This window comes from Oncorhynchus gorbuscha, linkage group LG22 (assembly GCF_021184085.1).
Source record: "Oncorhynchus gorbuscha isolate QuinsamMale2020 ecotype Even-year linkage group LG22, OgorEven_v1.0, whole genome shotgun sequence".
In the NCBI taxonomy this organism is placed as follows: Eukaryota; Metazoa; Chordata; class Actinopteri; order Salmoniformes; family Salmonidae; genus Oncorhynchus; species Oncorhynchus gorbuscha.
This window is the reverse complement of record NC_060194.1, coordinates 11,208,496-11,223,215: the sequence shown is the minus strand read 5'-3', so window position 1 is coordinate 11,223,215 and position 14,720 is coordinate 11,208,496. Positions and strand designations below refer to the sequence as shown.

Below are 14,720 nucleotides of genomic sequence, written 5' to 3'. Positions count from 1 at the left end.
TTAGGTCAGATGTGGTCGAGCGATGACGAGGTTACACAAACTGTCACAGCTGGATTTGAGGATGCCCTGGTTTCCCCTGAGTGTGACTGACGGTATAAACAAAGAGGGAGAAAAACACATAATAAACAAATCTGCCTTCCTTGGCTTTTATCCAGAAAGACACACACACACACACACACACACAGCTGGCAGCCCAACCTTGATACGGAGGAAATTACCAGCCCAGAATGGCTTTTTCATTCAGTTGGCTTTTATTCACATTTCAGATCTGCTAACAGCACTGCCCATACATTCCACTGTGTATGCCCCCGAATGGCCCTGGTCTCCCATCCAAGCAGGCAGATATAGATTAAAACCATCAGTGATCATATAATAATAATGATAATAATAATAATAATAATTAAAGCAGCATCCAGTTTAAAAAGCCTTAGGGTGACAGCGCTGATCATCATCTCCCATATCGGTGTAGTATATTTACCTGAACGTAACGTAAAACGTAACGTAAAAAGAAACTACCTCATGATAAATAAACAGTCATCGTAACGTTATCATCGTCGTCAGAATCCACACTAAGAATAAAATATAGGGTACAAACTCAGAAATAAAAGTGACTCAAGCCTTCTAGAGAAAAAAAGATGACTGCTATAGTGTGTGGTCATCCACACCCCCTCCCAAAATGGGTGCTGTGCCATTTTTTCCCCTTGCATTACTTGACATAGATCCAGAAAAACTAGATGTGTAAACCTAGTAAGTCCAGAACTGGCATAGTCCTTTAATGGGTCCTTTAAGACAACGGGGCAGATATTGTATGTTACCAGTGAGCTAGTGAGCTCCAGGCCAGTTTGAACTGGAAATGGACCGAAACACATCTGAGCCCTGTAGAAAAGTCCTGTGTCTGCCTGCCGACTGGACAGGACATTGTAGGAGACTGACTATAGAGTATCCAGTAGCAGTGATATGATTTCAAAGGCCTCCCGGGGTATTTAGTGTGTGCCTTCTAGGTGCCGTTCTCACTCAAACCAGCAGATGGCAGTAGTCTCCTAACACCCATACTTCAAAGTGACCGTGGACCATACCAGTCCATGAAATAGGGGCTTCATTGGAAGAGAGCTACAGCCATCAATAATTGTAAAAGTCCAAACGTGTCAAAACCCCGAACAAAAAAGTATCAATCATCCTCTGGGTCAAAAACCTGAACACAAGTGTCTATCTATTCACCGCAGAGCTTAATTATCCCACAATGTAAACATTCCACTTCCGGCATCCGCCGTTGTTCATTCGAACCTCCCTGACATTCTGTCTATCTTCCATCACACTTAGATCGCCATGGTTTCCTTCCAGATGGTCCCAGTTGGTGGAGCGTTGTTTGGTCATTGGTACTGCAGGTAATTCTTGAGAGACTGGGGTAAGGGCAGGGACTCGATCTCCTGGAGGCGCTCTCGGCCCAACGCTACCCGGGCGGCCCGACGACACAGGTCCATCAGGGGGAGGGGCTCCGCTGTAACCAGGAAGAGAAGAGGAAAGGTTAGTTGGTGGTTTTTACAATGGGAAAAAAGTCTGCAAAACACAGAATTCCCTTTTTACTGTTCGTGACAAGGAAACAGGATATCTGACAGTGTGACATGTCTGTAGATAATAAGTGACAAGTGTCGCTGCTCAAAACATTTCATTTATATTCAGGTGAAATGTCTGTAGAGTAGTGTAGACTGCCAGTTTCCTTGTGGCACAGACATGAAAACAGTTCAAGTCTGTGCAACTGTAGCAATGTCCGTTGTCGTGGTTACCGGACTGCCACAGCAACCAGACCAAATCCTCCTGTGACAAGATGTAGGAGTTCTAAAATTCCCCAATAGAACAAACTACTTTTATTTCATCACACTGTGGCATGAAGATATTTCCTGTAAGCCCCCCATTACCTTGTACATAATGATATTGTCGGTTTATTTTCCTGTAACAATGCATAAAAAGTGAAGAGGTTGTCAGCTATAGTTAGCTAGCAACAAACCAAGACATTGTTTAGAAAATTACTTTTAGTTGCATGGCTTGCTAGATTGACAGTTACTCAATTCCGTTTTAAAACGGATGGGTTTCTTGGTGTTAAAACAGAGAAGGTGTGCTATTTGGAGCACCGGGCTGCTGATGTCATGCAGAGGCTGTCCAATACATATACATATACTATATACTTTTTCATAATGACAAGTTTGATATCAGACGACAACAGAATGTTCATGAAGTCACTACACCAATTGCCTACAGATCCGTCGATAGACGGGACTGTAAACCAGCGGAAAGTGTATCAGTGTATGCGTGCATGTGTATCCACATCGATGGAACAGTAGTGGAGAGGGTAGTAAGTTTTAAGTTCCTCGGCGTACACATCACAGACAAACTGAATTGGTCCACCCACACAGACAGCATCGTGAAGAAGGCGCAGCAGCGCCTCTTCAACCTCAGGAGGCTGAAGAAATTCAGCTGGTCACCAAAAGCACTCACAAACTTCTACAGATGCACAATCGAGAGCATCCTGTCGGGCTGTATCACCGCCTGGTACGGCAACTGCTCCGCCCACAACCGTAAGGCTCTCCAGAGGGTAGTGAGGTCTGCACAACGTATCACCGGGGCAAACTACCTGCCCTCCAGGACACCTACACCACCCGATGTTACAGGAAGGCCATAAAGATCATCAAGGACAACAACCACCCGAGCCACTGCCTGTTCACCCCGCTATCATCCCGAAGGCGAGGTCAGTACAGGTGCATCAAAGCTGGGACAGAGAGACTGAAAAACAGCTTCTATCTCAAGGCCATCAGACTGTTAAACAGCCACCACTAACATTGAGTGGCTGCTGCCAACACACTGACTCAACCCCAGCCACTTTAATAATGGGAATTGATGGAAAATATATCATTAGCCACTTTAAACAATGCTACTTAATATAATGTTTACATACCCTACATTATTTCTCATATGTATACGTATATACTGTACTCTATATCATCCAATGCATCTTTATATAATACATGTATCACTAGCCACTTTAAACTATGCCACTGTTTACATACTCATCTCATACGTATATACTGTACTCAATACCATCTACTGCATCTTGCCTATGCCGCTCTGTACCATCACTCATTCATATATCTTTATGTACATATTCTTTATCCCTTTACATGTGTGTATAAGGTAGTAGTTTTGGAATTGTTAACTAGTTACTCGTTGGTTATTACTGCATTGTCGGAACTAGAAGCACAAGCATTTCGCTACACTCGCATTAACATCTGCTAACCATGTGATTGTGACAAATAAAATTTGATTTGATTTGATTTTTGTATGCATGCATCTGCGTACTGTATGTGTGCAACTATGCATAAAAGAGACGCACACTAGCAATGTTGTAATTCACCTCCTCTCCCTACCACTTTCCAGCTGACGCTCCCGTCGATCACCTTTAGTGCCTGCTCCCTTTCACAAGGACTTATAAATTACACCCACAGCCCGGTTGCTAGAATGACAGCCTCCCATCTGCCTCGACCCGTTTCACCATAAAGACCCTAAGCCATGACCAAAATATCTACAGTACAAAGGCGTTGCTCCTACAACCTTAGAACTTGGGCTGCATCCCAATACAGCATTCAATGTCTTTCTTTACTGGGATGTCCAGTCACTCTTGACTATCATTATATTAAAAACCTTGGGCTGCATCCCAATACCTTTGAGGTTTCTTTACTAGCCTCCTTTCCCTCTGGACTACTAGTATGTGACAAGAATGGGTGTTATCATACTGATCGGGTGAAGAAAAGGAGACAAGCACAGGTAGCTACTCCATAATGAAAACAAATATTTGTTGACATTTTATTAGTGAAGTGGAGCCACCTTTGGATGAACTAATTACAAATGACAATCTAAAAAAGGGACAGTGTTAATTTTCACGGTTCTCTGTTTGACTCGTCTCCTGCAGGTTTTGATGAAAGGTATTGTTGCTAGTGAATTATGAGTCACTTTCATGTAGGGCTGCCAACTTTGACTCAAATCAAAAATCCGGGGAGATTGATTACATTCCATGTATTGCTTTCAGTCGGGCATTCATTAAATTATCCTGTAATAGCTTTACTGCTCATACTCGAGTTGTATTCCTTGGGGACTCTAGGCTGAACTGGAAGGGCTGGCAAGGGCAACACTACTTTCGTTGTGCATCGTAGTGTTTTGGGACCTTGTTTAATTAACCGAAATTACATGTTCTATTTCACCCTTGCAATTAGCTCATACCACTCTCCCTGATTGGCCCATATTCAAAACCTTTGATTGGCTTCGTTACGTCACACGGTTGGGCAGATGGTTGGGAGGGGTGAGGGGCATGTCCCTGCCCATGACCTCTGTGACCCTAGCCATCAGTGCCAGTGGAGGTTGGCCCAGGGATAGAAGATGGCGGGAAACGCAGAGATGGACAGCACCAGAGATATATGACCAGATGCGGATGTCTCTGCCTTAATGGGAATTGTTGTCCACAGAGCGGATTGGTGGATACATCTCATTGAGTATTTTTAAAATTTTAATTGTATATATTCGATGAAGTGTTGACATCAACCGCCTGTATTGAACGGACAGTCAGATGATCTGCTAACCAACGCATAGACCGTCTCAAACTTCAACAGAGACCACTCTGATACCAAGTGTTTTTTCTCAAATTTGCTGGGATGTTACGTGCATCACACTTATCAGTGCCCTCATAACAACTTAAGAATTGCACACTTCGCGGCCCCCCGGGTGGCACAGTGGTAAGGGCGCTGTACTGCAGCGCCAGCTGTGCCACCAGAGACTCTGGGTTTGTGCCCAGGCTCTGTCGTAACCGGCCATGACTGGGAGGTCCGTGGGGCGACGCACAGTTGGCCTAGCATCGTCCGGGTTAGGGAGGGTTTGGCCGGTAGAGATATCCTTGGCTCATCGCGCACCAGCGACTCCTGTGGCAGTGCACGCTATCCAAGTTTGCCAGGTGCACAATGTTTCCTCTGACACATTGGTGTGGCTGGCTTCCGGGTTGGATGCGCGCTGTGTTAAGAAGCAGTGCGGCTTGGTTGGGTTGTGTATCGGAGGACAAATGACCTTCAACCTTCGTCTCTCCTGAGCCCGTACGGGAGTTCTAGCGATGAGACAAGATAGTGGCTACTAACAATTGGATACCATGAAATTGGGGAGAAAAAGGGGTAAAATTTAAAACAAACAAAAAAAGAATTACGCAACTTCTATTGGATCAAATAAGTCTCACATAACCATTAATTGCTATTTTGATATCTTGACTAAAATCTACACTCACCGGCCCCAATACAAAAACTCCTCACCGGCTTAATAAAGAACTACTTCATGTGGACAGATTTTGGGCAGAGATCGAGCTCTCGCTTCACCACTCATCCAGATGGAGAGCGAGAGCAAGAGAGTGAGTGTGTGTAAGGTGTCATGCCACGTGCGGTTGCCTGAGGGACGCAACACCACAGTCATGCTACAGTACAGCTTTTACAAAGAAACCAGAAACGTTGGCAGCCGAAATAAAATTGTGAAACAGGGAGCACAATTTAGATCGATACCCATAATTGCTAACCCATTGGTCTCATCCATAAGCCACAAAAAAAATGTAGATACCGCTTTGAAACGAACAAACAAAACGGAGTCTTGCCTCAGTTTATTGAAGTGACTCAAATGAAGGGAAGTGGCAGTTACAACATTGACACACCCGTTTCGAACAGACCTGGGAGAGTTATGGCGTCATCGGAGAAGTCGGACACAGCCAGCGTTTCACCCTGCGGTCATTCTGGAGGAAAACACTCATCACCAACCTCCCACCTGTTCTCCGACCAGCACCGCTGAACTCAAGGTTAACCCCATGCGTTAGAGACCTGTCCGTCTCAGATGATACACACACCCACGCGCTCAAAGTTATCGATATAACTGTAATTAGTCAACACACACACACACTTCTCATTAGACAGAGACGTGTCACATACATGTTATACAATACGTTCAGGCACACTTCTTACCATACTGTGTTCCTGTATCAATATGCAGGTGTTGAGAAAGAATCACAACCTCTGCACAGCGCTCTATTGCATGGCTATTAGGAGTGGGGCACTTATCAAATAACAGTAAGCAAATGCATACCATTATAGGAGGGGGAGACTAACTGGGTTCAACAGATGCTTTTGTTCTAGTAAATAGAGGAAACATGCTATGAATTACAATGGGTGAGTAAAGCACTAGGTAATACAAGGTGACACACACACACCGCTGGGAGTGTGAGCATGAGAACCAGCTCTGTCAGGTTAATGCTGGACTTAACCAGAATCTCAAAGCCTCTAAAATAATAAGGCCCTCGTTATCTTGGCTAAATTTAGACAACAGAATCTAAAAGAAACGGATGCTAAGCTGGCTTTGTTGTTGCCCCCAGGTAATGGGAGAGTGCACGTGCACGTGTCTTGACAATAAAAGTGGGTGCGGCAAGCTGAACGTGCACCTGAATGCACAAAACACGCGTAGTAATGTTCACGGTGCGCTAGCTAGGAGAAATAAAGACACACGACGCTAATAGAAAGCATTTTCCAATGAACACGAGGCACTTTCTAAAACCTGCCTAAGTCTCAACAGTATATCAGCAGTCAAAAACACTGCAGAGGAAAAGACGGTGTGGGCAGGCTTTTGCTCAAGCGCACCACTAAACCACTCCAGATTCAGCAAAACAAGGTCTTGATCATTAAGCGATTGGCAAAACCTGGTGTTTTAATGGCGGGTTGGAACAAAGCTGCTCGATACTGTCCTCAGCGTAACCTTGCAGAGTGCGATCTGTCTTCCAGTGGTACAGTAGGCTTACCATTTGTCAAGACCCCTGACTAGCCAATGGAGGCTACTCTGTCATGTTGGCACTAAGGACACAGACAGAGTCTTCTCTTCCCTCTGCCAAATCCTAAAAGCATTTCAGACGCACTGCACCACAGTGCGGGCAAGACCACACCTTGATACTTGCCAAAAAAACAAGGTGGCCAAAACATTGAATTTCTATCTTTGTTTTGCCTTTCCCTCTTATTGGTCTTTCATGCAGTGTTTCCTTCTAAACATGGACCAGTGAAAATGCTTTGTACATCAGGATCTATATATCCCAAGATGTGTCCTGGTCTTTCAGGTGTACAATATACCAACGTATGGTTATCACACACTGTACATAATGCTCGCTGTATGGTTTAAGCCCTGGCGTTATCGAAAGTGTGAAGTGCCCCCCACCCCACACACACACACACACATCAGGGGACAGAAACATGCTACAGTGTCCCTAATGTCACTGTACCCATTCCTGCATTCCATTCCTCTAGTCTGAGGGCCACAGTCCTGCTGATTTTAATTTCTCCCTGGAACTTAATTGATCAATTAAGGTTGACTGGCTAGAGTCTACAGACTTATCCATCAGGTATAAGAGGAAAAGGTTGAAAACCGGAAGACACTTCGGGCCTTGGAGGACTATCCGGAGCCATGCGTCACTGTTCTACAGTCAACAACGAAGCATCGTTAAAGAAAGAGTCTTCAGCCAGGTATTGAGGCTATATGCCCTATGAAGTAAAGTCTGACAAACTCTCAAATACTCCTGGCAGACAGTTCAGAGGGAGTGCAGACCTGCAGACACCACTCCATCTGTTTGAGGGGATGTGCACATTCCTGCGTTTGATAAGTCGTGGCATGCTTAGTCTTCATTTATCCACGGCCCATTAGCTGGGGGAAAATAATAATTTATTCTTATGCACAGAAAAAAAATAACTACTTGGGGGAGGCGAAGGATAGGGTTTTTCTGGTTTGTCGTTATGATTATTACTCAAGCAATTTCTGGAGCCCAGTTGACAAGCTGAGGGACTGAACATATCAAGAAAGGGGCACGTTTTGTAGGGAATCCAATTAATTTGAGCACGCTCAAAAGCTCTTTTAGTGCTCAGTAGTGGTGGGGACTTTTCTACAGCAGCGCCGGTCTCAGGAGCTTAGCGAATACAGAGAGTCACCAGTAGAACGGAGTCACCCATCTCATTTCGGGGAGCACTGGATGGTTCTCGAACAGCTCTGAGGGAATGATGACAGCCAGGTTCCCCCTAAACATACCAGGTAGAAGGTTTGTTTTATTTAAAATAAATAAAAATTAAGACAGATGTTCTAAACTAGGACGTTCTGCTCCTATCAATCAAAGTCTTCGAACTCCCTACGCTTGTCTGCTGATAACTTGAACTTCAATGAAAAGGGGACCAGTAAGTTATTACAAGCCCTCACAAGATGTCATGCCTCAGTGGATCCATCTGGGAACGTAATCGAAGTGATCCAGTCTCTGAGTGATTAGTGCAGCCAAGTAGTCTTTGATCAAGGAAAGGATGGGTCAGAGAGTTTAATCAAGAAGCGAGACACCAGACAGCTCAGGACATATTAAGGTGGGAAGTGGGAATACTGTACCACTGCTGGAGGACTCACAGCTAAAAAAAACACCATTAGATAACAGTTTATAAAGCTGCACATTGCAGTATGTTGTAGCAATTAGCTACAGATTTGCCAACCCTTCGTCATGAGACGCATGAAAACGCACAGCTATTTTACACATCAAATATTGTCGTCACTTGGTTTCACGGATGACAAATGACAAGAAAATATCCACTACATATCACTAGTCATTAACTATTAAACTTGTTCCGGTATAATGATGATATCAATTACCACCTCAATTACAGTACATAAGTACCCAAGATACCCTTAGTGGTGACTCACAAAGCCATTATTTGAACATAGCAGCAGCATCTATTGATGCTAGCTGATGAGCTAATGAGTCAGGTTAAGCAGCGAACTCGTTTATCAGGCCAGGCCAAGTCTACTGCAGTGGGAGGGGAGCCACATCTGTTGGAGCGCTTGACATGACACTCCTTAGTGACAGGCGACTAGACAGTTTTTCACAGCGGATTCATTGTCAGTCCGTTCAAAAGGCAGCCGGTGTAAAGTGCTGTCGCAGAATCCTGTAATACAGTGTTCCAACTCCGGTCCTCGAGTACCACCAAAAGCACACATTTTCATTGTGGTCCCGGAGGAGTTGGATGAGGTTCTACAACAACAAAAATGTGTACTGCTTGGGGTAATCGAGGACGGGAGTTGGGAAACACTGTGTTAGAGGATGCTGCATCAGCAGTCTTCGCCCTGGCTGACTTTGAAGGGACTGACAAATCCACTGTGAAACCCTTCTCTAATATGATGGATTTAAAGATTTAAGAGGAAGATTAGAGAGAGAGGGGAAGATTTGAGAGAGAGAGACAGACAACCAGCAGGGGAAAAGCTAGATGGACACTTGATCGATATAAAAGATCAATTACAAATATGAAAGCACTGTTTCCAGGTGGGGAGGAGGGATAAAGAGGGAGATGCACTAGTAGGAAAGTGGAGACTCATACACAGGAGGTTTTCCACTGTGATAAGTGTGCTGATCGGGTGTATTTGCATTGAACAATCTGGCAGAAAGACAGAAAGATACCAGAAGATCCCACGCAGTATGAAACCCAATCCTTCTCTCCTCCGCCCTTCTTCACTTATTTTCCAAGGGAATAGAATCGCCAGTGTTTGATCTGCTAATAGTGCACCCGTACCAGTCATGGTGGCTTTCCTAGGAGTCATAGACAGAGAGGCACACACATGTTCTCCCCCGAGGCTACCATTAGCGATTAACGTGGAAAAGAACCCACGGGTCATATGACTTCCAAAGCCTCCAACAGCGTCCAATTCAATGCCTTTCATTCAATTTCATGTCTTTTGCATTCAAGGGACATCCATACACACTGCAGCTACAGGATGATGATAACAATTGGACGCATCGGAATTGTTCAATGATTGCTTTTTTACATTGCAATTAGTGGGGTCGATCAACCTTCTTCTGGGTCACCACCTTGGAAGTTTTTTATGGATTGAATGTCTCCTTGACTTCCACTGTCTCTCAAGCTGCCTGGGAACGTGAACAAGTGGGAAAGATTGTTTTCATCAAACTGGATGTAGACACTGATATGTAAACACACACACGTAGACATACACAGTACCAGTCAAAAGTTTGGACACACCTACTCATTCAAGAGTTTTCCTTATTTGGACTATTTTGATTGGTTTAACACTTTTTTTGGTTACTACATGATTCCATGTGTTATTTCATAGTTTTGATGTCTTCACTATTATTCTACAATGTAGAAAATAGTATAAATATAGACATTCCATGGTTTGAGTAGTTGTGTCCAAACTTTTGACTGGTACTGTATATAAACACAGATACTCAACGCTGCACCTTAAAGGCTGCTGCACTATATAGAGACATGGAATCACTGGCCACTTCAACAATAAAGTTTATTCATCTCAAATATATACACTGTATTCTATTTGACTGTATTTTAGTTTAAGCCACTCCGACATTGCTCATCCTAATATCGATATATTTCTTAATTCCATTCTTTTACTTTTTAGATGTGGATTGTTAGACACTATGGCACTGTTGGAGCTAGGAACACAAGCATTTTGACAGACGCGTAGCCAGATACGGATACACAGACGCGTAGCCAGATACGGATACACAGACGCGTAGCCAGATACGGATACACAGACGCGTAGCCAGATACGGATACACAGACGCGTAGCCAGATACGGATACACAGACGCGTAGCCAGATACGGATACACAGACGCGTAGCCAGATACGGATACACAGACGCGTAGCCAGATACGGATACACAGACGCGTAGCCAGATACGGATACACAGACGCGTAGCCAGATACGGATACACAGACGCGTAGCCAGATACGGATACACAGACGCGTAGCCAGATACGGATACACAGACGCGTAGCCAGATACGGATACACAGACGCGTAGCCAGATACGGATACACAGACGCGTAGCCAGATACGGATACACAGACGCGTAGCCAGATACGGATACACAGACGCGTAGCCAGATACGGATACACAGACGCGTAGCCAGATACGGATACACAGACGCGTAGCCAGATACGGATACACAGACGCGTAGCCAGATACGGATACACAGACGCGTAGCCAGATACGGATACACAGACGCGTAGCCAGATACGGATACACAGACGCGTAGCCAGATACGGATACACAGACGCGTAGCCAGATACGGATACACAGACGCGTAGCCAGATACGGATACACAGACGCGTAGCCAGATACGGATACACAGACGCGTAGCCAGATACGGATACACAGACGCGTAGCCAGATACGGATACACAGACGCGTAGCCAGATACGGATACACAGACGCGTAGCCAGATACGGATACACAGACGCGTAGCCAGATACGGATACACAGACGCGTAGCCAGATACGGATACACAGACGCGTAGCCAGATACGGATACACAGACGCGTAGCCAGATACGGATACACAGACGCGTAGCCAGATACGGATACACAGACGCGTAGCCAGATACGGATACACAGACGCGTAGCCAGATACGGATACGGATACACAGACGCGTAGCCAGATACGGATACACAGACGCGTAGCCAGATACGGATACACAGACGCGTAGCCAGATACGGATACACAGACGCGTACCAGATACGGATACACAGACGCAGAGATACGGATACACAGACGCGTAGCCAGATACGGATACACAGACGCGTAGCCAGATACGGATACACAGACGCGTAGCCAGATACGGATACACAGACGCGTAGCCAGATACGGATACACAGACGCGTAGCCAGATACGGATACACAGACGCGTAGCCAGATACGGATACACAGACGCGTAGCCAGATACGGATACACAGACGCGTAGCCAGATACGGATACACAGACGCGTAGCCAGATACGGATACACAGACGCGTAGCCAGATACGGATACACAGACACGTAGCCAGATACGGATACACAGACACGTAGCCAGATACATGTAGACACAGATTTGGAAACGGACATTTGCAAATACACACACTTGCAAATGAACTCAACATACGCACGCACTGCCACCCACACTCATTACCACAGGAGCAAATGACTTGCAGAATTCATATTTGACCAGCTTCCCAGTTCTGCCACTGGCATATTTACAGAGGCAAGCTAAGGCTTTGAGGCGCTCTCAAGGACAAATGAGACTGATCCCCACTGTGGATAGAAAGGCTCTCCTCTGATCCCAGTACATCAGTGCTAGCTACAGTATATGAGAGAGGAACGGCTGGGGCTGATTATAGGTTTATCAGGACTCATGTAGTTTAAACAGGACCAAGGCACCTGCCATTGGCCAGGAATATAGAAGCAGTCTACTGCAGTTTGATAGTAGAGTACAGGACCAGTGATAGCTTTCACATGCTCATTCAATGGCGAACGTTTTGCTGAAGATCCCGGGGGAAATCCCCATATTGTAGCGTTAGCATTATGCTAACTAACTATTCAAACACCTACGTTTCTGGGGAAACTTGCTTAAGTGCAGTACAGTATCAACACGTGGGTGTTTGTCGAGACAGATAATCCTCTTTCCTCGGTACAGTACGATACAGCAGCCAGAGCTAATGAGCTCTCACAAGCAAAAGCTGCCAATGCAGGTCTCTCGCCAACGGGAGTCATACAAAACACAGACACATCCAGTAAATAGTTAGATAACCTTTGTTTTTGTCATCTTTATTGGATATCGGATTGTAGCAGCCGCGCTAACTGTACACGTAACCCTGGGACGAGGTTATGTTAGCAAGCTGCTCACTTGACTTTGTTATATACACTGAGTGTACAAAACATTAGGATTAGGAACTAGTGATGCGCTGATGACATTTTTCGGCTGATACCGATATTTTCCTTGCCAATAAAAACGATACCGATAACTGATATTTAAAATTTTAGCTGCCCTTTTAAGCATTCCAATACAGTTCAAATGTTCACACACACACACACACACACACACACGGACTAAGGCACTGCATCTCAGTGCAAGAGGCGCCACTACAGTCCCTGGTTTGAATCCAGGCTGTATCACATCCGGTGGTGATTGGGAGTCGCATATGGCAGCGCACAATTGGCCCAGCGTTGTCCGGGTTTGGCTGTCATTGTAAATAAGAATTTGTTCTTAACCGACTTGCCTAGTTAAATAAAAGGTTAGAAACACACACACACACACAACTGAACAAAAAGTTATTTTGTTGGCATTTACGTATGTCCCCATTACCAGTAAAACAATCAAAACCTATTTCTTTCACTTACTTGCTGTGCTGTTTCGTTGTTCATTTGTTCAGTTGTTCTCAACCAGGATTTCTATGGAACGCCGTTTGGGTCTTTGCATATCAAAAATATACTATTTAACACGTCAAATTAGCTTGTTGACCAATCAGGACCTGAATATGACGGCACATCACAATCATTTAACGCGTTCATACATTTTTTGATGTAGTTATTACACATTTATTACACTCACTCATATGTCACAACGATTCATTGAGAGGTATGCTACGATGCTGGTAAAGTTGTCTCGCGCACCTACAGTGCTGGTGTTTACTTGCAAAAATCACTAAAGTTGGAGACTTATATCTCCCTCACTAACTTTAAACATCAGCTATCCGAGCAGCAAACCGATCGCTGCAGCTGTACACAGCCCATCTGTAAATAGTCCATCCAATCTACCTACCTCATCCCCATATTGTCTTTATTTCCTTTTTGCACCCCAGTATATGTGTCTACATGCACATCATCATCTGTGCATCTATCACTCGTGTTAATTTGCTAAATTGTCATTACTTCGCTACTACGGCCTATGTATTGCTTTACCTCACGTCATTTCTAAACTTTTTTCTATCGTGTCATTGACTGTACGTTTGTTTATTCCATGTGCAACTCTGTTGTTGTTTGTAAAGGAGAACTTGTTCTCAAATGGCCTACCTGGTGAAATAAAAAAATAATATAGGTATGCACTTCAGCTTTGACATCGGTTTTGCACATCGGCGTTAAAACTAGACAATTTCGATATATTGTGCATCCATACTAGGAACACCTCTTTCTTTGACAGACTGACCAGCTGAAAGCTATGACCCCTTATTGATGTCACTTGTTAAAGCCAATTCAAAATCAGTGTAGATCAAAAGGGGGAAGAGACAGCATAAAGGATTTAAGCCTTGAGACATGGATTGTGTGTGTGTGCCATTCAGAGGGTGAATGCGGAAGACAAAATATTTAAGTGCTTTTGAACTAAGTATGGTAGTAGGTGCCAGACCCACGGCTTTGGCAAGCGCTGTAACGCTGCTGGGTTTTCCACGCGCAACAGCAAGTCAATTTTAGGAATGGGTTCTTAATGTTTTGTACACTCATAGGCACAAAAAGGCTACTCTAAGACTCCATAAAGCAATAGCGATGGAATTTGGAATCCATTTTGGTTTATTCATTTTGTGCTCATATCAATAGAAAACACCTAGTTTGCCTGAAAATGACAAAAACAAATGAGAGAACAGTCGCAAACAAACAAGCTCACACAACACACACTAAGCTCCCCTCCACCCACAATTGTCCTCAATAAAACAGACAGGCGATGAAATAAATGCTGTAATAACGGCCAAAAGACATCTCAGAACACATGACTTCCTCCTATGCCAACAACACGAGACCGGGGACCCAATGTTGTCCACAACACCAACTTCCTGCACTTTGATCTTCTACTCTCCTGCCAGCGGTGTCCAGCAC

General features: G+C 44.6%; 1 protein-coding gene across 5 annotated transcripts in view; it reads right to left on the bottom strand.

The window, feature by feature from the left end:
- Positions 1-232: 232 nt before the first annotated feature.
- LOC124010000 (SPRY domain-containing SOCS box protein 4-like) overlaps positions 233-14,720 on the bottom strand; it is a 112,313-nt gene continuing 97,825 nt past the window's right edge. For all 5 annotated transcript variants that reach the window (XM_046322297.1, XM_046322298.1, XM_046322296.1 and 2 more), the window contains one exon: positions 233-1,498. In XM_046322297.1, the coding sequence (XP_046178253.1) occupies positions 1,371-1,498 (128 nt within the window). In that variant the 3' untranslated portion in view covers positions 233-1,370. The remainder of the gene's footprint in view (positions 1,499-14,720) is intronic.